The sequence below is a fragment of the Hirundo rustica genome, chromosome 9 (assembly GCF_015227805.2).
Source record: "Hirundo rustica isolate bHirRus1 chromosome 9, bHirRus1.pri.v3, whole genome shotgun sequence".
NCBI classification, from domain to species: domain Eukaryota; kingdom Metazoa; phylum Chordata; class Aves; order Passeriformes; family Hirundinidae; genus Hirundo; species Hirundo rustica.
In genome coordinates, this window is record NC_053458.1 from 2769598 (window position 1) to 2795174 (window position 25577).

General features: G+C 44.9%; 1 protein-coding gene across 12 annotated transcripts in view; it reads right to left on the bottom strand.

Moving 5' to 3' along the window:
- Positions 1–25577, bottom strand: part of NFIA (nuclear factor I A) — a 244661-nt gene that overhangs the window by 76640 nt on the left and 142444 nt on the right. For all 12 annotated transcript variants that reach the window (XM_040072268.2, XM_040072273.2, XM_040072276.2 and 9 more), the window contains one exon: positions 7090–7164. In XM_040072268.2, the coding sequence (XP_039928202.1) occupies positions 7090–7164 (75 nt within the window). The remainder of the gene's footprint in view (positions 1–7089; positions 7165–25577) is intronic.

Sequence of the window (25577 nt, forward strand, 5' to 3'; positions counted from 1 at the left end):
GTGCAGTTATGGGTTAGAAAAATGACCACACTGCAGTCAGTCTGACTTGAATGGAAATCAATCATAAAGGTACTCTCTGCAGCATCTACTCCACAGTTTTCAGCAACTTCCTTGCCAAACAGATTTGTGCTCTGCAAAACCTTTCCTGAGCAATTCCTCTGCACCCTCTGCCTCCCAAAGCCCAACTTACAGGTTAAGCACACAGTTTTCCAAACAGGAACATAAAAAGGCAAGCACTAAATTAAAGCACCGCTTCTTTCTGAGGCACAATGAATTTCCTGGACATTGCCAGATTTATGAAACAGTTTTATTCCAAGGAGGTAAGGAAGAAAAAGTGGAATCTGGGTGACACTTCCCTCCTTTCTTTCCCCCCTTGTGCTTATTGCCCTTTCCCCAAATCCTGGATATTTCTTGAGTTGGCCCTATAAGAAAAAGCAATGTGTGTGCAGAGCAGGGGTAGGGTAGGAACAAGGTATTGCTGATGCTGTGTAAACTCAGTGCAAAGCAGAAAGGGCTGATCCCACAGGGGTTGCTGTGCTGGTCACCGGCCAAAACTACCTCGCCACACTCAAATGCCAATTTGAAACCAGAGCTGAAGAACGAAATTCACCTTTAACAGACACCAGCAGAGGTTAAACTGCCTGGGTGGGCTGTGGCGGCCAGCATCTGAACCCTGTGTCAGTCCTTGCACAGGAGCCACCACCCTGCCACCACCAGCTCAAGGTCTCTGGCCCCAGAAGTGCTGTGGCAAAGGTTGCACAGAGCTGAGCTGGTCCAAATTCCCTCCTCCTGCCTTTCTGACAGTGCCTGTCTTCCACCAAAGCCCATTTGTACCTTTGCCTGCAGTTATTGCATTTACTGCCATAAATCATGATGTGCTGGAGTTGTGGCTGCCTCATCCCTGGAAGTGTCCAAGGCCAGGCTGGAACAGTCTGGGATAGTGGAAGGTGTTCCTGCTGGTATGAGATGGGCTTTAAGGCCCCTTCCAACCCAAACCATTCTGTGGTTCTGTGACCCCCAGCAAAGGCAGCGTCTCTGCAGAGTATGCAAAGGGATCAAAGTGGTGCAAGCTGTGGCAAAACTCTCGTTTAAAAAAAAATCTGTCTAAACTAAAAAAGTCTGTCTAAACTAAAAAACTCAGTCTAAACCAAACCTGTTCATTGCAACATATGACAATCCACCACACAACCTCCCCAGCCCTGCTCCTACTCCCCAGGAACACGCTCCAGCCCCACATGGAGCAGTCTGGTGGGAGCTGCAGCCTCACAAACTCCAGGCAACCACATCTAAAACACACCATCACCCCTGTAAGAAATGTTCTGCAGCAAAGTGACCTCCTGACAGCTCAGGAACATCCCCCAAATGGGAAAGGATGTCGGAAACTGCAACTGTGAGTCAAAGCGAAAATGTCATCAAGATGCCACCTGACCCGGGGCTGTGAGCTGGAAGGAGGTGAGAGGGAAGGACCCCTCTTGCCCCACACCCAGCCTGGAGCCCTCATTTCAGCTGCTGGCACCACAAAAAATCCCTGTGTGGCTGGGACATGCTCGGAAGGGCAGGAGGAGCTGGTTTGCCCAAGCAGGGGAGGAGGAGGAGGAAGGTTGGTGCCTCTGCCTGACGCTGCCTGCACCACCCTGCTCCCAGCCTGCTCCCTCCTGCTCAGCTCCTCACCCAAAACGTCAAGAAAAATAACGGAGAAATTAAGAAAAGGCCCTCTGACTTAACCCAATTGCAATATTTATTTTGAAAAAAAATTACTGAATTACAGAACAGGAAACCCACTAAATAAAACCAGCCAGGCTGGCATTTGTCTCCCTTGGAATATGGCACTTTCTTTAAGCCATGTTAATATTTAGCCTCTCTTTTTTTTTTCCCCCATTTCTATGTATTTATTTTTACAGAGGGGCTGGGATGTGACTAAGATCATTACACGTGTAACACTGCTGTGAAGTGATAATGTGTTTAAGGTTAGATGGGAGAAACATGACATTTGACTAATAAACTTTTTCCTGTGTTGTGACTCCATAAACAAAGGGAAACACATTGTGCTGCTGCTGGGAGCTGGGTGGGTTTTTTTCTTTTTTTGCAAGGCCTTTGTTTCCTCCACACTGTACCATTAGATTCAAAGAGGTTTCACCAAATACAACAGATATGAAATGTGTGATGTTCATTTTAAAATTACAAGTACAGCCTGCTATTGACCATCTAATTATGCTGAGTTCCATTTATAAACATAGCTAACCACTAAGTTTATAGAGACTTTTTGTGCTGCTTTAATAGGATATTGATCGAGAGCAAGGTTTGAGTGGACTGCCATTGAATTGTGTAATGGCATACAAAAGGCAAGGTCACGGCAACTGTTCACTCTATGCCTGCAGTCTATTTTTTATTATAATCTTTTTTTCTCCTTCTCATACCCAAGCCCACACAGAGAGTTTTGGATAGCAGTGCTTTGCGATGGAATATAGAATATCTTTTTAAATGTTAATTTTCATGCTGCTGACTTTAACTGTCTTCACTACTGTAGTGCTTAGTATAGCAGAAAAGCACACAGGCTGCGGCTCGGGGAGAGCAGGTCTGTCACACCCCGGCTGCACACACGTGCTCTGTGAGGAGCACAGCAGCCTCTCCTCCTCTCCTGGGCTACAGGAAGGCATCCACTGACTAACTCAGACCCTCCACAGGAGCCAGGGCAGCCCACACCTTGCTGGGATTCACTTTCCATGTGGGAAAAGCGGGATGAGAGGCACGAGCAGGCTCTATGACAGGAATGCTGGCAGTGCCTCTCCACCCCAGCCCTTGCCCTCATGGCAAGGACACTTGGGCTCTGTCTGCATCCCCAAAGCTCCATCCCCAAGCCTGGCACCTGCTGCGTCAGCGTGGCAGGATCCTGAGCTTCCCACAACCTCCTGCCCACAGAAGCGCTGCCCGTCCGTGGAATTAGTCTGAGCGTTTCAGGGATAATTTGCTGGACCGTTTCTGCGCGTACTCAGGAGCGGTGAGCAAGTTTGTGTGCCCGTGGTGCCACACGCTCTTCAGAAGGATCAGAAGTCCCCCCCCACTGCTCCTCACTGCACAGAGCACACGTTGAACCCAACGTGTGGCATTTCCAGGCCAGGGTGCAGTCAGAATTCCCTTGTTTATCAGCACGAGAAATGATGTCACTTTGACAAATAACACACCACCAAACAAATATGTTTGATTTGGCCTTAGCGAACGTTCATAAATCCTAAATCTTTCTTCACATCCTGGGCAGTGCAGTTTATCTGGCTGCTGGAACGACCTCCGAGGGAGGATATCTTCCCAGCAGCTCTCCCTGCACAAGAGCACACGGTGCAGACTCTAAGCCAAGGGGGGGAACGAATTCCCCGTGCCCTTCTCCCTGCTCCAGCCTGCCACGACCTCCGAGGGAAGGGGACCCTTGGCCCCAGAGACACCCCTCTGAAACACCTTCTGCAGAGGGTCTCCTCCAGTGCCCTGAGATAGCTGCCCACAGGCAGTGGAATATTTTCCCAACAAGGGGAGAAAAGGAGGAGGCTTCACTTGGCCAACAGCTGGCTGTCAGTTCCCAATCCTGTCCATCTCCGACGCTTCTGCCTCTGAGCCTTTTGTTGTGGGCACAGACCTCTCCAGAGAGGGAAGAATGAAGCCTCTGTTATCTGGAAGGGTCTCCCCAGTATCTGGGGTGACAGACAACACTTAGAGAGGAGCTCACACCCTCTGCCTGCTAATAATGGAGGAGAACTGACAGCGTGAGCTGCAACACCCACGTCAGATGGGCTGGAGAGGAGCCTTTGTTTTTCAGATGCACATCTATGATCTCTTTTCTCTGTTTTACTAGGCTCTGCAAGACTCAGCAGCTGGGCAGCATTTCGAAAGAAAATCTGCATCTATAGGACTGAAGAAAGCAGGTTTCTGTTACCAGCACAGTCTAGACTTGTTCAATAGTTCACAGAAAGTGTGATGATCAGCACTGATAGGCAAGATAGATAACAGAAACAGCTGACCTTTCACTTGATTAATTCATTCCCCAAATTTGCATGACGGAGACAACTGCCTCTTACTTGAGACTCCTTGTCATGTGGACCTCTGGGAACTTTACTAAATAAACCTGGCACATCATTGCTACCCACAATATTTTGGAAGATTAATTTTAGATAACAGCTGCTGCAGGCCAGTTGAAATTGGGGGAAATCGCTTATTTCTATCGTTATATTACCAAAAGCAAGCATAGAAAGAAAAATAACAGTGGGTATATGCAAAGATGACCTTTTTGGGAAGAGGACTGGTCTCAAATCAGGACACAGGAACATGCAGACAACCCAGAGAGGGTTACATTGACTTTAAAAGACCTTCCCTACCAATTTAGGCAAATACGCAGCAATTACCTTGTTGCTCTGTTATGTTAAATAATTCCTTGAATATGAGCATGTGAATTAATACAGAGTTTTCTGGGAATATGCTGCTAGACTTGACACTAAACATATCCTACTGGGTAGCCAGGGCATGTCAGGCTGTGGGCTTCTCAGACCTCATAAAGTAAACAAGGTTAAGGCTGGTCAGTACATGTCTGGGGCATCTCCAAGGAAAATCCAGGGTGCTATCAAAGGCAGTGTAGCTAAATCAGTTGCTGGCACTCTTCCCTCTGAGTCAGTTCTGAAGTGATATCCCGATATGCTTTGGGGACACTATTTTTGGTAGAGGTGCTGGCTTGTAGACAGGATATAAAACTGAGGTCTTGACCTCCCAGGATTATTAAAGAGCCCATGAAAAACAGTGCAAACCCCCATGTCTGGAACAGATAAAAGCTGAATCTTTTTATTTTTCCCACCAACACCTTCTTTCTTATTTCTAATAAAGTCCATGCTCTTCCTGTGTGCAGGTGCCCCATCCTCGAAGGTGGTGCACTTCAGCTGCAAGCAGAGGGAACATCTCAGACACAGCTCATAATTTGCAAAACATGCTGAGTGCTAGGATTTCTGATACCCAGTGTTTCAGTTTAGTTACAATAAAGTATCAGGGAAAATTAATAAGCTTGAAACACGATGCTCACGAGGTCAGTGCCAAGCTCTGGGGGAGGCTGGGAAGGCTCCAGGCAGGAGTGGGGGGCACTTTCCTAGGAAAAGCACACACATGGAGCACGGCTGACAGAGTCCAGAGGCAGCTCTGCTGTGCAGGGCTCCTCCAGCCAAGATAAGACTGTGGGGAAGTGGGATGCCTGGCAGAGGGGGAGGGTGAACCCTCTGGGCTTCAAAAGCCTCACGTTGTCACACTGAAATGAGGTGACAGAACACGGAGACGCTCAGATCCTGGTGACAACCTGGGTTTGTCCACCCCGGCTGCAGGTACCAGTCTCTGCTCCCTGTGCAGCCAGTTAAGATGCCAAAGTCTCTGCTCCAGCACTTCAGCAAGTGAAGTGATTCGCAAATGTGCTGAGCACTCAGCAGCTCCTCTTGACTTCTGAGTCCTCTTAACTTTGCCCTTTTCTCAAAATTCCCACCAGTTGTCAGGGAAGGAAGCTCAGGGGAAATGTTTTCTTCAACATTTTTTCTCTCTGCCTCTCTCCGGAGCATACAGCTCTCCTGCATCTCCTACTCGCCATGCTTTCCTTGTACCATCCTTTTGGTTTTTTGAATGTAAAGCCATTTAACTAGCTAGTGTCTTTCCGAAAGAGGAAATATACCAGGAAAATCCTCTGAGAAACTCTGTCTTCTGACTCAAAATCACAGATTTTCTACTAGGTTTGTGCCAGTTAGATTCTAGCCCTGGAGTGACTTTAAATTACATGCTCAGAGCCAGCACACAAATATTTCTGCTATCTAGGAGAAGAACCATTTTTATCATTTAAAGAGACTGGTTGCACCCTAAGATCCTAAAGGGGCATAGAGCTGAGGAATTCACCTGGAGCAATGGTGGTTGGTGATACTGTGATGTTATTCCACAGCTCCACACTAGCTGGAGAAAAGATCAAAGAATGATTTTGGTTGAAAGGGACCTTAAAAATCACCCAGTTCCACCCCGCCATGGGCAGGGGCACCTTCCACAACACATCCAGTTGCTCCAACCTGGACTTGGACACTTCCAGGGATGAGGCAGGAACAGCTTCTCTGCGCCAGGGCCTCCCCACCCTCTCAGGGAAGAATTTTTTAGATCCCTAAAGGACTTGACCCAACAGGCCTGGCTTAGCAGCAGCGTCTCTGCAAGACCCCATACTCTTTCCTTGGACTATCTGGATTATGTCATGGCAAAGCACAATCAATGCACCTTTGATCAATGGAACAGGGTGGTGACAGGTACTCTTAATTCAGTGCTGTTAGTGGGTATTGACAAGCCTGTAATGATCAAGCTGCAGTGTGTCACTCACGCTGGGGGCATTAGCATTCTTTAAAGGTCAAAACCCAAACCCTCCTGGAAGACAGAATTCCATACAGCTAATGGAAAACGTGGTCCCAGGGAAGTCAGGATGTGTGAGATTATCAGGGCTGAAGCTGGCACAGTTGTTGGCATTATTATTGATTTCAGCAACTTGCAGGTGTGCAAACCCCAAACTCAGAGAATACCCTGAGTTGGAAGGAACCCACATAGATCATCAAAGTCCAACTCCTGGCCCTGCACTGGGACAGGCCCAAGAATCATACACACAGACACGTACACACGGCATGGATGAACACAATGTGAGAAAACAGCATCAGAGAATTTCCAGGTATGTGCACAGATTTCCAGAGGTCTGGTTACAGCACAGCCCTTGGATCCAGCAAGGGATCCATGGGAAGTTGATTTCTGTGTGCATTTGTCTGCACTCTGCCCATTTTCAGCAGGGTACCAGACGAGTTTATCAACTTGCACATGCAAGTTTGCAGAATCCAATTATTTATCAGCTCACTTTAAAATTCTGCTGATTTATTTTCGATTAAAAGAAGTGGCACGTTAAATGCTGTCCGCTGGCAAGAAGAGGGGACAAGACAGTCCTAATTTTTAAGATGCTGTTTCTGAATTGTGGAAGGGAACAATAAGAATCAAAGGAAAAAAACAACAAAAAACAACTTGGATTGCAGAAACCACATAAACCGGCCACAAAACGATACTTACTTTGTGAGACTCTTACTAGCTCAGTCACACTGAAAACACCTGATGTGACAAAACTGTCCTGGAAGCCCAAATGTCCTACAAAACAAACAGAGTGAGAGAACTGCGATTAGCTTTACGCATTTAATGACAGTATTCTCAAATACTTTACTTTCATTTAGACTTAAAATGTGACATCTAATTTCCCACTTAGCAGTAATTATTGTTTATGTAGGTGGGTAACCAGTCATACAGCTATGTAGGCTGCTTTGTGGTTTCTATCTAGAGGTTAGGAAAGCTAACATGACACATCAGCAGGGAGATTTTTACATGTTAAAGTATCTCAACAGGAAATCTGAAACAAAAGAGGACTATTTTAATAAACCGTTACCTTGGATGACCCCTAATGACTTCACAACTGAAATGAAAATACTGTACCTAGGAAACAGACAGGACAGCTAAGTTCCATAATCGTTTTAAACATTATTCTCTAAAGAAACATCTGATCAGGATTATCTACCCATTCATTCAAACCAAACAAGATTTAAAGACGTATTCTTCATTTTTCTAAGGTTACACTAGGGGGACCTTAAAAGAGCAGATGGTTAAAAAAATTTAAATTAAGGCCTTTTCAACTAAAAAAAAGAGAAAAATAATTCTAACATTTAAAACTAGGTTTTGAACAGAAAAACAAATCTCTGCATAAGAAAAAGCAATAACTTTGAGCTGTGGACTGTCTGTAGGAAACCGGGGCGGACGCATCCACGCTCACCTCCCTTGTGCAAGGAATGCCTCTAGACTCGGTTATCGAAATGCGACAGCACTTTACATAACAGTATTTTCCTTCTTCTCCGCAAACATGCCTACCACCAAATGTTCATTTAATTTTCACGGGTATGCTCAGTGACAAAGGAGCAGCCCGGGCCGGGATCCGGCGGCTCGGGCGGGACGGAGCCGCACTTCAATTAGAGGGAGGGCTGTGCTGGGCTGGCCAGGCTGACCTCCTCCTTTGGAAATTGGGGTCACAGGAGAAATCGCAGGATAAAGGGATTATTAAAAGAACTGTAAAGTCCTGCTTGCCCACAGGATAAGTGGCATACCTTTTTAGGTTGTCCTACTTAGAGTCACCGATCCCGGCGCACGCACGCATTTATTATTGAATGTTTTGCAGGGGCACCATCTGCTCCATCGTTAATTGTTTGTCAGGCTCAGTACGATTTCCCTACATTCCATATATTCTCCTGCACCACACGCTCACGCTGGGAATACCTGTGCACCTTTCTCCCATGACCAGAGCAACAGGACTAATGCCAGATGCACACTTGTACTCCAGGCTTTCTTTTGGGGTTGTCTAAACAAACCCAGAATATCCCACTGCCATTCCTACCTGAGGAATGGGATGCACGAAGAATACACCTTCTGTACAGGTCTGCAGAGGGTGGAATGTCAGGCAAAGTGGCAGGGAAAGGTTTGGAAGAGATCTGGAGGGAGGTGAGCAGCTCACCTCCAGCCAAGATCTCGTGGAATTCTGCTCCTACACAGAAGAAGTTCCCTGTTTCTGCGAGGAGCCCACGGTGCCAGATGAACGCAGTCTCTAAGCTAACAGACTCGAGACAAGTTTCTGCATCAGGCATGTTTTTATACTCCAGCAATAATGATGAGTTTTCAAACTGTGTATATGTATATCTTTGGGCATCCTTGTGTATGTGTGTATACATATGTATTATGTACACAAACATATAAATATACACAAATCTGTCATGCTCCAGCTGTAGATAAATGTACTATAAAATATTGAAATTGATGCTGAAATTCAACACAAACAAATTCCTCAATCTGCAAACAAGGTTTTTATTTACATCAAGAGAATAAATTTTTCTCTACTTCAAATGAAAAAAAAAAGTTCTTACGAGCTTTTATTTCTCTTTATTTTCAATTTAGAAATAGCTCCCAGATAGCTGCAACTGCTTCTGCCCGATCTGCTTTGTATTTTCCCACAATAAAGGTGATGACTACCTCATTCTGCTTTTTAGAAACGGTTGCTGCCCATACACAACGTTCGTTCATCGCCGATTTCCCAAGTATTTTTAATATGAAGATCTACTTTTCATATGCTGCAGCAGACCTGCCTATTGAATTAAATGATCTGTGAATTAAAAATAATTCTCTTAGGTCTTCACTGAAACCACTCATGTGCCTAAAATTAAGCATATGCTTAAGTGCCTTGCTGGATCAGGGCCAGGACGCTTACTACTCCGCAGAGCCCTTCGGAGGGAAGGCGGTCTATGCTATGTAACTTCTCACACTGTGCTCATCATGGCAGCATCTGAGCAACTTCCAGAAGTGCAGCCAGCAACGCCACGAACATCTGCCACGTGTTGTTTTTTTTTTCCGCAGCGCACCGCGCCGGCTCTGCTCTGGTGTCCACTCCCACCTGCGTTTCCCAGGCAGGTTCCCGCCGCACGGAGAGTGAAGGTGAAATTTATATGTGGAAGGGAAAAAAAAAAAAAACCCAAACGAAAACAACCCCAAATCACAGCCACGGTAGGATATTTGGCTGATTTTTTTTTTAAAAGGGAAAGCCCAGAGCCCTTTGTAATTATCCAGTAAAAATGTGATTGTGGCAAGGCAAACCACGTTATTTTAACCGGTCATACACAAGTCAAACCAGAAATCAAAGTACCATTTTAAATATATTCTAACTCTCAGGGCATGAGAGAAGATGAGCGAGTTATCTTGGGCATGCTGACTTCAATATTCCTATCTTGGGTGCACTTGAAATGTCCCCCTACTCCTGCAGGAATGTTCCTGATGGGAGTACATGTAATAGTAATTAGTAATCATTAAACAACAGCACGCAACGAGCATGGTTAGATTTTCATCCTTCAATACCAAAAATAAACATTTCACAAATGAAAAGCTGAATTTCACAACTCTCCAATTTGATATTTACTTATAAACATTAGGAAATCGGGGGCTTGTCTCACCAATCATTAATAATACCTTGATACTCACAAAAGCCATGCCCTTGGTTTAGAGCTGGATTATGAATGTATTCTGAGGTAGGGTTGGTCTGTGAATTTGCAGTTCAGTAGAACCCCATGGAATTTTTAAAGGTTTTCCTGGATGGCTCAGACTGCAAAATCCAGGCCTAAGACTCTTGTTTTTGCTGAGCTGGGATAACAGTGAGAGAAGAAAACAAGGGAAATAGTACAAAGAACTTAAACGTGTAAATGAAGGATTACTGGGAAATAGCAGCACTGACAAAAGATGTGAAGCTAACATCATTAACAGGGGTCAAAATGCAAAAAATGTATCAATTTGGATCACCCACTTAATTCTGAATGAGAAGAAAAAATAGGTAAAGTCAAGTAATTACATATGCAGATGTTAGCATTAAGAAGCTCCTGCACTGAAAAGATTATTAAACATCCTGAAAGCTCCAAGATTTACTTTTCATAGAGCACTTTACTGAAATACTTGCACTGTGACAATTTTGCTCAATATCCAAGGGACAGAACATTGAAACTGCTGTGTATGACGGGTTATCCCTGCATCTCTGTGCAACAGTCACAGTTTGGTAGTAAAGCAGGTGCCCAAAACGAACCTTGCAGAGTTAATTCACTGAAATTTTGGGTACAAATTAAGACACGTGGCTGGCCAGGCAGGCCCTGACTCAGCAAAGCCGATGGAGCACGTGCTTCATTTCTATCACATGTCTGACTAAAACACATGCCCACTGCCCTGCCAAACAAAGATGGGCCGACAACCTTCAGGAAGAAGTAAAATAAATGGTTCAGTCATTCCTTCAGCCAAGTCTAGGGGCAGGTAGGAGTTAGCTCAGCACCTAAGATCTCATTCTGGCCCACAAGGATGGTCATCTTTCCCCTAAGGGGAGAAAATACCCAGGATAAGATGACCAAACTGAATAGAGCAGATCAGGATAGTAACTAATAAATCACTGTGCACAACAGCACAATGTCATTGTACCAGGTACCACATGGAAAACATCCTCCCATAATTTGATGGCTGCTTTAATTGGGGAGAAAATTCCCAAAGCCATTTACATACTCTTCTTTTGGATCTCAGCAAAGAAGCCAGAAGAAAAGGCTTCAACTGCTAGAGCCTAATACTGATCTCTCTCAAAGAAGTTTTAAACAAATCTTTCTGCACCGATCAAATAGAGTTTCACCTCATTTTCTCCTAATTTACACTGGCAGAGGAGAAATCAGGATTAGGACTTGTTGTCTAGTGCTATTTGTTTTGAATTATTAAGCAAACATTCCTATTTCAATGAGCAAACGTGTACAAAGGCAACTAACCTTCGTCCTAAAATGGAGTTTACAGGGAGAGTATTGTCTGCTTTCCCAATTAATGCCGTAAAAAGGAGTCTCAGACGTTGAGCTACCAATCAAGAGCTTGTGTTGTAGCTTGAGAAAATCATGACTGATGCAATTACTTTTATGTAGAAAGTCTGAATATAGTCTATAGGTTAAAGTTCACTGGGTTATTGTTCCTTAATTGAATATCTGAAGACGTTTTCAAGGTGCTCAAGGTATTATTGTTATTTAATTAGCAGGCTTACTTGCGTAATCCAGCAGTATTATTTTTGCTATAAAATGGTCAGATTGCACCATAAATATACAAGGTATTTTCCAAACAGAGATGCAGTTGGTTTCCTGAAAGCCAAGCTTAAAACCGGGAGAGTTACTCCTTTGAAGATGAGGAAGTTCAAAGCCAGTTATTTTTCTTCCACTACAATCTGAGTGACAATGTATAAAGCTTCAGAGAACAGCTTTTTGGGAGACTTTGTTTCCTCTTCAGTATTTTGAAGTTACAGAAGTCCCCCAAACTAGCACTGAACCCATTTCTAAAGCTTTTTTCATGTTCAGCATCTCACTATACATAGCCATCTTAAAACCTTAAAATAGTAATAATCAATTAGGGTCTCAAGCCTATTATCTTAACCAAATGCCTGATTAAAAGAAAAGCCCTCTCTGCTCGAAGTGCAACTCGATTCCTTTTGGTTTTATCCTCTATCTAGATAATCCCATGTTTCACACACAATGCGGAGCAATAACGTGGATGAGAAAATTAATGTCTGTATCACACAGCACACGCAGGCCTGGAGAGCGGGGATGTTATCAGAGGGAACCCGGCTCCCCCCCAGGACTCCCAAAAGATTAGCTGTTCCATGGCTGCTCTGGCTGAGGAGGATGGGGATGAAGGAGTGACTCCTAATCTGCATTCTCCAGCAAAAAAGGGAAGGACTGAACATGCGTGCTTCGGTCAAGACCTTCATAACATTTACACTCTGCTTAATTGGAAGGTGAGTCTATCGAGGCTGGGCTGACCCAGCTGAGGCAGCCCCACCACTGCTGACAAATAGCTCAGCTCTATCCCAAATACAAAGCAAGATCCAGGGGGCTGATTGTATATCCAAAAAAACCCTAACTCTGAATCTGAAAAAAAACCCCAAAACGGAGATGGATGAGGCCATCTATGCCAGCCACAATATTCTGTCCAAGGGAATGTCTGTGCCATTCTGATGGCAGACAACACCGGGCTGGGATACTGCATTTAGGAACAATGAAATCTGCATTTACCAGCAGCCCCCGAACACTGATCACCAGAGCTGCCACGGCGGCCTTATTTTAATTGCTTTGCATAAAATGCATTCCTCAAATTTGTAAATGATGAACCTTTAATGGCAAATCAGACCACATTTTTAATTCGTGGACATTTTATAGAAGAGTTAAGCAAGATATTATACATTAAAGGCGATGCAGAAACCTCTCTTGTTCCCTGACAAATGCCTCCGCTCCTATTTCGGCTTGTTATTTCCCATTTAATTTTAATGCCAATAGCTCACCTTGGACAAATTGCACATTTTCTTATGAAAGTAACTGTGGGGCCACATGTCACAGTTGCTGTTGTTTCCCCTGACTCACTACCTGCCTTTGGCTGAGGTTTTAAGAAGCACCAGAACTTTCTTTGTGGCCCATTGCAGGATGGATTAGACCGTCCAGGGCATGTCGTGTTAGTACAATAGAGGAACACTTTTAAGACTTTAAAGTCATGTAATACAATTCTAGGCTGGATCTTTCTTGTTAAAAAAAGTAGAATGGGAGTGATTGAAAGAGAAAAGGGCCAATATTTGACAACAGAAATCAGCATAACCTCCTAACAGCGGCAGTCATGGATGACTGCCCTTTGACCCGGGGAGATTATGTGGGATTTCAATGACAACAGCTGGAAGTGAGCATGTGAGAATAGAGAACACAGATCTGAGGCCTCCTACAAAAGACTGCACAATCCCTGCCCAGATCTGAGTGTTGATTAGAAATTGTTTCCTGGTCCTGGCTTAATAGACTGTGATAATGAAAGTTTTGTTAACCCTTCACAATATGCAAAACCACTGGTAAATGATTTGCCTTTTTGGGTTTTAGCTAAAAAAGTCTGTATCCAGCAGACAGTGAAATTGTCTGTCTAATATTGCTTGTTTTTGTGGGTGCCCCAGAGCTCAAGTTCAGCTCCTTTTCCATATGGTTTGTGGCCACTGGGAATCAACGTCTGCATGGAGGAGGGACTCTCACCCTTTCCTAAGGAACTCGCCTGAGCAGGGATGCTCCAGAGGTGAATCAGAACAAAAATACATGTGTAACCTCTCCCTGTGTGTCACCTTTCCTACTCATGGCGCTTTAGAATCCCTAATGAGAAAAATGCCTAATTATGCTTTTGATATTTGTCACATTGAGCTTCAGAGTCTGGGCTGCAAATTAATAAATGTGGATGGCAGCAAACGTGGCATCAGGTGTGTCACCAACAGCCTGATCCTGTTATCCTGTTACAGATCCACTGCAGCCTCAGCTCTTAGGAGATTCAAACTCATTTTATATTTAAGTGCAGAGATAGTGGAATTAATGGAAACTTATTACCGTTAATGAACCGATTACAGATTGCAATCAATCATGTCAGGTTTTGTCCAAGTGGTGGCACACGGATAGTTCCTTTCTCTTGAAGACAAAGGTCTTCTTGAAACATTGAAAGCATTTCAATTCACATTAAAGACCTTGCGTGTCTTGATAAACATTCCAAGATCTCAGATGTCTGGTGTGGGTTTTCATTTCTGATGATTCCTAACATCACTGGGTACTTTTCAGTAGTTGTGTGTGAGAAATCAGTTAAATACAGTTTTTTTGATATAATGATAAAAATTTAGAATCTCCCTGTCTACCATAAACCCATTTTGATAAAAAAACCTGCATTAATACCGATAGGGCCCTATAGCTTGAAAAACAACAGATGTCTTAAATTAGCATATTTCTGTTTCAGGTCCTCCATCCAAAAATGAAATACTAAAGAAAAGAAGAAAAAAATCATTATAAATGGTCATACTCATTTGGCAGCTTATAAAATAATGTGCCTCCTCAAAAGCGTTTCAAAGTAAATGAGATGAAATCTACCTTGGGATAATAATTCTGGAATATTTATAGCACCCAACAATAAAAAGAGTAATAAAAAGAAAAGCCTGCCTCCCTGAAAATAATAATATGAAGGAGTTATTTATCTTCATATTTTCATATCAACCCTGGTTACAAGAGCAATGACAGCTGAGATCTCCAAGGTCTGTGGTGATATTGCCAGTGACTCAGTGTCCAAATGGAGCTTTCAGAGAAAGCTGGCAGCATGTGGTGCTGCAGGGAGCTCCCTGGGCACCCACCAACAGGCACCCACCCACCCCATGGCAAATATGGACACTGGAAGGGAGACCCAGAAGGGGATATTGCCATCCCTGCCAATCTCCATCTCCAAGGCCTCTGTAAAATAAGGTCCCAATCACAAGCTTGGCATTGCAATTAACCTCAGGAACCCCCCAGACAGCTGGGAAGCCTCCTAAGGAGAATAACGTAAGGATGATAGTTCTATCCACTGGTCATTTTTTGAGGCCAGCCTCTTATTTCTGGTGGAGCCTGAAAGCGTGGGTTTGTACGACTCGCTTGCCTGAGGCCGATCGCATGTGCTCCATTGGCTGCCTCTGCTCCTCTCTCCATCAACTGCCCTTGCTCCTCTTGCTCCTCACTAAGTATCAACTGGTATTTTGCCTCCTGAATCTGTCCACTGGTTTCTAGGAAGCTGCTGGCAGGAGGAAGGAGCCGATGGCAGGGCTGTGTGCCGTGGCCGTGTTCTGGTCCGCGCGCCGCCGGAGCGTGCCTTGGAACGCGCAGAGTCTACTTGGGTTTACACTGCTCCAAATTAGAATTTAGCTACAGTATTAATGCCATAAATATTATTGTTCATGCTGTGTGAAGAACATCAGTGTGAAAATAAATGTAAGGATATTTAAAAACTGGTGTGGAATACTTAGGTATTCAGACTAATCACGGGCTGAAATAAGCACATTTGTTTCAAATCCTGTTTATAGCACTGCGGCCCCTCCCTCCTTTAAATCTTCCTCTTAACCATAGTGATGTTTATTGAATACCTGTCATTTCTCCAGCAGCATGTGCCAACAGCGGCTCACCAGTGCCAGGCTGCATGAAAACCCTTCTGTCTCCTATTCTCCAAGGGGCTCCCTTAGATCAGCCACTACCATACCCAATACACTGAAACCCATAAATTTGCAGATACTGTAGTCAAAATTCTTAACAGGAAAGTGCACCCATTTTGCCCAGTGTAGCATACTGAAATATCACATGGTGAGAAGCATTTCTCACCATGTGTAAACTGTCAATTTGATTTGAAATTAAAATTTTTGATTAACATGAGCATTTCTGAGCCTCCCGCTGGCAGCAGCCCTATTGCTGAAAAGTGACATGATTTGTGACACACATGCTGTACAGAAGCCCCATGCCAGCAATTGTTAAAACCATTTTCATTCTGCTTTAATACGGTATGACACTCAGGAAAATAATTTTAATATTTAGGAGAAAGAGGGTAAAGGCTTAAGGACTGAAGTCCTTTATGGGTGTAAAGCGGGATTAGAGCAGCACGGAAAATCGGCACGGAGGTCTCCCCATCCCACAAGTCATGTCTCTTTTCAGCAACAGGAACCATCTGCAGGAGGCTAAGAAAGGTCCACGCCGAAGCACAAAGCCTTCTTTTAAATCCAGTTGATATTTCAAACACAGCATGAGGTACTTTCCACCTATGAATGCCGAGATGCTTGTGCACAGCGAAATGCTTGCAACTCCAATAATTAAACCCTCTTGGATGGGAGGCAGGATTTTCTGGGTTCCACAGCAGTCTGTTATTTTTCCATGTTTACCATTTCCCCGGAGATCTCAGTGGTCACCGGAGATACTAACATTTATACAGCGAATTACTTACGAAAGAGGAAAGTTTTGTGACTATTGGGACTTTTAAGGCAGGGAATCTACCTCTTCATCAGGCTGGTGGGAAGATTTTTGCTAGTTTTAAACAGCTAGCAAGTGAGCACAAGAAGCAGGACAGATTTTAGGGCTCTGATGTACGCACGCAGGAGACAAAAGTTCAGAGGGGATTTTTATAAACGTAAGCCCGTGTCACTGCTGCAAGCTGCTGACTCAACTGTGTCACCTGCGTGTTTCTCAGAGTGGATCATTTCTTTTCCAGTAACATCATGTTCTGAGGAAGTTTATCATGAAACAAGTATCACGAACAGTCATTCTGAGCAGCAGAACAGCTTTGATATGTGTCGACACGCATCTGACTTTTCTTTGAGCTCCTAATACTGTTCATTGCATTAAACACTCCGCTCTGTTGGACTCTCTGTTCCTAGTAAACACAGCAATTTCTAATTGCCATAACACAGCAAGTTAAAAAAATACAGTATTTCAAAAGTCATTTTAGACGGTGAAATGAAATACCAGGATGATTCAGATGCCCTGGAATTATTTAGGCCTGAACAAAAAGCCATGGGCTCATTTACGATGATAGCAGAGCACAAGAACTCAATCTGCATGAAAAATACGACCCTCAGTAAAGCTGTGATGCACAGTTACTAGAAATACACAGGTTCTTTTAAGTAAGTCTTAAGTTTAAATAAGCGTTGTGTGTAAATATCTCGTTTTAATTAGTATTTTGCCAAGAAATTATACAACTGCACTCAACGATGCTGTAATTATTTCAGGATCTATAAATCCCTCCCTCAGCTGGTGGTAGGTAAGTGCACCCTCCAAGGTTACCCTTCAGACATGTTCAGAGTCCTGTGGACACAGAAATAGGGGGCTGTAAAAAGAGGTACCGGGGGCTTTTAATGTGCACGGTAGTTTATAGTTTTAGGAATAAACCATCTATCCAGATAATACATCAGGATTCTCTAGGAAAGCCCAGAATCCAGGAGGAGCTGGTGGGGACAGGGTCAGGTGAGGGCAGCTCGCCTGCCTCGCCTTGCTGGGTGATATGGACACAAACCCTGGTGACTTCATCCACGGGCTGCTCTCATCCTCCCTCCCTGGCACTCCCCTCTCCTCACACCACGGCACTCCTGAAAGACTGTGGCAGGACACGGCGATAATGGGACCTGTGGAAGTATCTGCTCGAGATTAGATCGTGCCAATGTGATGTGAAAGCAAGGAAGCTGGGCATGGAAGCTAAGTCACGAGGATCAGCCAGCTCCACCTTTCCCCACTGCTTTCCTCTCCCTTCAGAGCTACTTCTTACACCTTCTCAGCTGACACTGTAATTCACACTATCTCCATGGATATTGTGTATTTGCCTGTTGTCCTTTAAATTGAATTTTTGGCATTTTCTCTCCAGGAGTCTCTTACTCCTCTATTCTTTGCACAGAAATAACTCTGATAGCTTTTAGTCCCAAGCAGGCCGATGTCTACTGGTTACATATTAGTTATTTTAACTAAGTTTACACTTTTGTTTTTCTTGTGGCTCGGGAAGGAAGAGATTTGTCACCAGTCACATCACGTCATGCAATCATCTGCCTCTGACTGGCTCCACTGGGAGAGTGAAGGTGCCTGAGCAAAGTACTGCACACCCCTGGAAGCAACACAACCCCGTCCCGGGGTGACCCAGGCTCTCCAGACTCATACCCCAGGCTCTGCCAGGTCTCTGCCTCTCCCAAGCACTGAGGAGAAAGCCCCACAGACTTCCCAAGCTCTGCTGCACTCAGGGTTAAGCAGACAACCACGCTTCCAGACAGCAGTGGAGAACACCCAGTGTGTTAGCGGGCAATTCCCCAGCCAAGTCCCAAACTAGCGACGTAAATCCAGTGGGAAGAGACTGCTGGATGCGGAAACCAGCAGCAGAGCTCTGCACGATGACTGAGACTCTCTTTCCATTTCATTCTAAGTTTGTGTTTTGTAGGGCAGGATGCCCTGTCTACATTCCTTTACGGACTAAGAATGGACATTTATTAACAAGTACTTGGGCGGACAGCCCAAAACTCCAGACTCCTGGCCTGGGACTGCAGGACAGAGAGGGCCAGTGACCCCCGTTTGTGTTTACTGTACTTCTACAGACACATGTTGGTGTGATAGGGGCATTCACTTTCTCAGGTTCAGGCCAAGGTCAGGCCAGAACACGGACCAAGTTTATTTTTCTCCTGTAATCTGCTCAAGCTGTAGCCCAAAGGGGGCCTCCGAGTTCACTCATTGTGAGCGATTCAGCATGAACACAGTAAACAGAAGAGGCAGAGAGGGACCTTGCTCACCCTTCCCTGATTTCAAGCGCTCATCCCATGTGTGGCAGATTTGGGTGGTTCCAGGGGAGGTGCTCAGGGAATTGGGATGACATTGGTGGGATGTCCCATCCCAGGAGCGTGCCTGCAGCAACTCAGACATGCTCTAGAGGTACCACTGAGGACCTGGGATGAACCTGTTGCTGGAAGCCAGGCTGGACAGCTAAGCCTTTGCACTCCCTTCCTGTAGTAGAAGATTTGCTTTTCTAGACCCTCTAACCCCTGCCAGCAGTGTGGCACAGTGCAGTGCCCAGAGATACAGAAACGTGGCACTGGGGTGGCCTGCCCTATCCTCATGTATTTAAGGAAATCTGAAGATACCACAGAAGCCAGGACTTCGTATTTTAGACTATGCTTAGCAGTCTGGCCTGTAACAGTTTGTACTCTGACTTTCAAGTTGGCAGGAAGAAATGTAAAAGGAAAAGGAATTCCACTGGCAGAGAGATCTATTTTAAACTAAAGCAACTCAGGTAAAAGAAAACCCATCTATTATGGTTTACGATGCATAAACATTCATTTTTTCTCTGTTCCTCCTTTGCTTGCATTACTGAAATGGAGAAAAAAAAAGGGAAAAATAATGATGGATGGATTTTGGAAAAGTTAGAGTTCAACTCAGGATGGACGTGATCCCAAACATTTCAGATTCTTATCTCATCGTAATTGGAATAGCTGAACCTCTCTTGTCTGCAAAATTAGGCAAGGCATCCTGTGAGAATGGGCTCTTTTTCACAGAAGTTTAGTCCCCAGACACATGAAAGAATGAAAACAAGAACTGGAACAGAACATTTTTACTTTTGAATAATGGCTTCATTTGGGCAGCTTAGAACAAAATTTCACTGGAAGAGCTGAGGAGGAAATTCTCTCTGCCAGTGTGCCCATCCCTAGACACATTCTTCCACAGAGCACATTAATACTTATCGAAAACGATAATTTATTTAAGAAACTCCCATTCTGTAGAATTCAAAGGAAAAACAGAAAGGGAAAAAGTACACGTGGGCAGTAGATAGACTGTCCACTCTTCTACTCCCTACATCTAATGATGAAGAAATCATCCAGCCAAGCCCACATGCCCTGCTAGATCCACCTTTGCTCTTGAGCAACTCTGTCCCAACTCTGTCTGCCCTGGGTTGCCAGGATGAGCAGGAGAGGGGTGGGTGACTTCCTCCAGAAGCAGAATCTCAGGTCCAGAGCAATTACAGTGTTTGAAACATCTTGGTTTTAAAACTCCCTGAGGTCCAACAGAGAGAGATTAATTCTCGAAAGACCTTGTATCTCCAGCGATTACAGAGGTACAGGAAGGATTTTAGCTTCACCACTGGTATCTCCTTTTAATGCCTACTGTTAGATCCATGTCTTAGTCCATGTATCACGTCGGCATAGATCTGGAAGAAAATTTGCTTTCTTCCCCATTTTGTACCCCAAGCAATCTCTCTTGACATTCGCCATCCTTACAGTTTTATCTGGCTACTTTTAGTTTGTTTGTTCGTTTTGTTTTTTTTTTTTTTCAATTCAGAAGCCTGTAAAATACAAGTGCTGCTGAGTTATCCTCGTGTTCCTGCCCTTCATCCGGTTCGTTTGCAGGAGGGAATAATGATCTGTCACCAAGGTAAATTCACTGCCCGGCAGATAATGCCACAGTGTTTCTGCTGCCCATTTCACAGTAAGACATTCTTTTTCAATGCCGCTGCATCTCTGTTCTCGTGGGAACAGTTTACGGCTGACATAGCAATAGCAGTAATAACAACTTACATTTATATCGTACACGGGATGATCTTTACTTCCCTCTCCTCCTAACAGTGGACGGGCCCCAGTCCTACTGCAAATCCATCCTTCATGGCCATGGCAGACAGAAATCTGGATTCACTAACACTGAGCTGCCTCATTCCTCAGCTGCTTGCTCGAGTTGTCACATCCTTTCCAGCCCACTTTGTTATTGATTTAAATGGAGCCGTGGGCTACTACCCAAGGACTGCTTTAAGCCTTCCCTCACAAAAATCTGTGGGGATCCCCTCCTGCCTCAAAACCACAGCCACCTCAGTCTGTCAAGCTGCTGTCCACCCTCTCCTGCTCCTCAGCTCTTCCCTTCCTCCTGCAGCTCCAGCTCTGGCATGCTCGGCTGTACGATAAAATTGGCTCCCCTCTGTACGGCGTGGGGGACAGGGCCAGCTCTCTGCACTCTGCTGCTGGAAACTTCCTGAATGCGAATTCCCTGTTTTTGAAAATCAGGACTTTGAGGTCTAACATGTGGGAAAATGGCAGGAGGTCTGCAGTGCAAAGCTGGTCAGGTGGGGACACCCCCACAAACACCAGCAGGTTTTCAGATGGAGATGCAGCTGTCAAAGAGCCTTCTGTTACAGATAAAACCTTAAGAGTAAGGAATTAAAGTAGAAAAATAGCAGGAGCAGGGGTCTGTGAGTGAGAACAGGTACATAAGCATTATTATGATCCTGGGAGAAGAAATACCAACTAAAGGTTTGGCCCAGCATGGTCTGAGAGCTGGTGTTGACACCTCTGTGCTCAGCCAGGGCAGGGGGACTGCTGGGGTGCCACGGTGGTCCCATGGCAGGGCACACCACAGCCAGGGTTGAGGTGCTGGCCAGGTCTCCTGCAAAGGCCAGACAGTGAGAAGAGAAATATCTGGATCCCCTGGAGCAGCCCTATCATTTTCTTGTGCCTCACCAGGGATGGGAACAAGGTGCAGGCTCCTCACACCAGAGCGTGGCTTGCAGCAGATCCCCTTGCTTCAAGTGCAAGTGACGGAAGGCGGGAGGTAATGATTAGAGACACTCTAAAATGATTGCATTAATTGAATCTTATGAAAATGGAAAACAATGGCAGTGGGTAATAATAAAACCCCACTGTAACCACGCACATCTCTTGTTTACTAGAAAGTGCTTCACTGACTACAGATTTACTCTGGGGCACAGCAGGAAACTTTTCTTCTTTAAATTTAATCAGCCCTTTTCCTTTTTTTTTTTTTTTTTTTTTTTTTTTTTTTTTTTTTTTTTTTTTTTTTTTTTCCTTTCAGAGAAAAATACCAGCTATCAGATCTGTGTTTCCCATCCACTCCTAAGACTCCTCAGTGCAGTGCCTGGAGGTGATAGTGTGAACTCACTCAAGAATGTGAAGGCATTTTATAAATCATTTGGTTCCAGCAGGAGGGGGGAGAAAGGGAGAAGGCAGAGGGATGATACAGTTTACAGCACATACTCAGCAGTAACTCCCAGCTGTCAAACTTCAGCATTTTCTTCAGTTGCAACAGTGGTTAACAAAAAATATATTAAGACAGCAGACACGAAATGCACATAGCAAGCAGCACATTTAATCAACTGGCACCTTCCTACCACCCCACTGCCCAAATCTATCTGAACACTATCCAGAAAAAAAGTTGTACAAGTGAAGATAGGACACTGGAAAAGGAGCAGAAATGAACAACACAAACTGCTGTAAACAACTTGAGGCACCCTTATTTTGTGCCAGATAACAACAGCAGAGTGAAAGGAGTGTGTTTACAAGTGTGGCTCACTTGCCTCACCTTCCTCCTGCCCCTTTTGCCATTCCCACTACCTCCTGGGAAAATATTTGCGGACCATTGCAAATAAAAGTCTCCTTCTCACTTTCCAAGAAACGGATCTGGTACTTTTCCATTTCAGTCACACTAGAGCCAGGCTTCAGAGGGGATTTTATTCTCACAACTCTGAGTGTCACCCTAAACTTTCTTTCCGGTTCCTAGCTAGCAACTTCTGCAATTAAAAAATAGTATCTAATTATCTATAGAAGTGATGAGGCTTTTTCTGGGAGCCTGGTCCCACTAAAGTCCCTCCCTGACAAGAGCAGCAGTCCCCTGTGCTGCTTTCAGGAGCTGGGCATTGCCCTTCACATGCCCCTTCCTGCTCGTGTACCCAGCTCCAGGTTTACTAAATTAAGGCTACTTGGAAAGCACCTGATTAACCCAAGAATCTGCAATATGTGCAGACATACAGGTTTCTTCTGAGTGTGCAAACCAAGTATGAGTATGAAGGTTTGGATCCATCTGAAAGCAAACCACCTTGTACCTGTAAAACCACGAGATTCATAAAGGCACTAGACCACAGGCAGAAACTGGAGGAAGGTGTGAAAAAATGACACACATTATCATAGTGTTCGGATCTATCTGGAAAGGTTTGGAGTCGACAGAACATCCCCTGTGCTGGTCAGGAAGTCAGAGCAAAAGAACACCTGAGTGTGAGCAGGAAGGTGCAATCCCCTATCTACACTTGGACATCCCCATCTGGGTGAACCAAGCTCTGGCTGAAGCCACCCACAGAAGTTTAGGCGCTGGTAGTTCAGGAACAGTGAAGGATAAGTGTGTAAGTGAGAAGAAAAGTACATTTTGCTAAGAAGTGCCAGACTGGCTGGGACTGGAGTAACAGGGAATCTCTGATGCCTTTGGGTAGACTTGTTGGAAAACAGAAGACACCCACCCACCCACTCACCCACTGCTGCCACTGCCTCTGCCTCAAGCCTTCATCCCCTTCTGACTTTTGCAGGAAGGGAGCCAGCGCCTCCCCAGCTCATCTGCACAGCACAGCTCCCAGCCCACATTCCTAACTTCCAGCGGTTTGACCACAGAGGGCAAAATTCGGGCCAGGGAGCACTTCCGATGTCAGGAGAGCAGCGGTGAGCCAGGCTGGGTTTCACTGCTGTGATCTCTGAGTGGAGGGTTCCCACTCACTGCCACAAAGAGACACCACCTAAATAGATGTGGAGTAATGAATACTTCGGGGAAGCGACTGATTTCAGAGGGGGCTTTTATCCGCAGGCCCTGTATTTATAGTTCAAGCCTTTTCAATTAATACGCACACCCTAAAAGAATTAAACTACTAATTATCACATTTTACTGTGGTTCAGAGAACTTTCATCAGATCTAGTAAATGAAATCACGAGTTCGGCAGAAGAAGCTTTACTGCGCCAAATTATGTCAAGGGTATATCATGTTGATAATAAAAGATCACTTGGTTGGAAGCCTAACCTAGAAGGTTGGGGAGGCGTAAAAAGTTCACATTTTGGATCATGCTGCTCTGGTGTGGGCGTTTCGTGTTTTTTTTCTCTTGGTTATTGTGGAAGGCAATTCTCCTGCAAGTAAAATTTTCCCCTTGTCTTACATTACCGAGCATTAGGGAATTTTTACATAGAAAGGCAAATAGAAAGGTTTGGGGTTTTGTTTTGTAAGTCAGACCTTGGCATCACATCCTCTCTCCGCTAATAACCTCCCCTCTCCACTCAACAGAAATTAAACGATGCCCACACCACAAATAAACTCCTTTCCCTAAGTGCCCAGCTTCCTGGTGGGCAGGGTGGTGTTCCAAAGCATCCTTCAGCCTGTGGTCCGCCCCGGCGGCCGCAATTACTCTGTGACGCAACCCAGCTCTCAGCTGTTAATTAAACAGCAACTCTCTCAAGAAGACAGACATTAAAAACAGTTGTAGTGAAAGCTGGCGGCTGCTCACAGCTCCAGCTGCTGTGTCCTGGAACATGGGACATGGGTAGAAGGGGGGGTGCCATGGCTGCCTGCCCATCCCAGAGCTGCCACAGAGGAGGGGGCAGTGACCTGGTCGCTGAGGTGCCCTCCGGACAAAGAAAATCCTTGACCCTGAAAAGGGGAAGGTCAAGAGTTCCCTAAGAGGCTGCTCCTGGCCATCCCATTTCCAAGCTGCCCTCTAGATGGCCCTTGCTGTTATCTCGTGGATAATGATTCATGGAAAGGAATGGGATGGAGCAACAGAATAAAAAAACATTTTTGAAACCACTTAGAGTAACAGCAGTTGTATTTATGCACCTTACCCATTGGAAAGGTTCATTGCTTTTTTTCTGTACACACACATGGAGAAATAAAAATATATACTGGAGCCACACTTTTTTCCTCCTCTCCTTTGCAATGCTCAGCCACTCCAAGCGCAAGGAACGTTTCATGTCTTTCAAGCACTGCTTTGTCATGCTATAAGCATTCATTTCATGCTTTGAATATTTCCTGTCATACTCGCCTTGGATGAATTTTTTGTGGGAATGCTTTGCTTGTGAAGGTTAATGGTTAGCAGCAGTGAAAACTGAAGTCCTCTGTCAAGCCCCAAGCCTCAAGCACTGCAGGTCACTGATGGGAAGGGTCTCCAGCCATCCCCAGCAGAGGCTGCACAACTGACCCCACTGACGCCCCCGTTTCTCGCCTGACTGACAGTCAGAGCCATTTGCCATCGCTGGATTCCCCCAAGAGACTGCCAGCCACTGATAAGGAGGATAAATCCTGAGCCTACCACAGGACCCACTAAAGCCTGGAAATGGTGTAACTGTGCTTCGGAGCCTGGACTCAAAAGAGAATATGGTAGTATAGGGGAAAATGGTGTTTTCTTTCCTAATTATTCAGATGATTCTTCATGACAGTCATGAATCTGGAAGGGAAATATATCTGGATGCTGCAAAGTTTCAATTCTAGATTATTATGATTGAAATGCCGTATTTCTAGTTCTTTTTGGGAATGTAAAGCAATGAAATAAGATGAAAGAAATGCAAGACTACACCACACACAAGCTAAATTTATAACCAGACATATCTGCTTTTGTTTCCTTGGGAAACGCTGGCTCTCAGAGCTGCCTACAGGCACTCTCAGGGGGTGATGAACACACAGGTTGGACCTCACCAGACCTTTCTTGGCTGATGGGTCCTGTTAGAGTCAACAGCTCGTCCTGCCCAGTCCCAGGGCAGCCAGAAGAGACCAGCCACACCAGTACTCCCAGACTCGGCCACAGCTTCCAAGCCTGGACAAATTTCCCCACTGCTGTTCCCAGTCAGCAGACAACGTGAT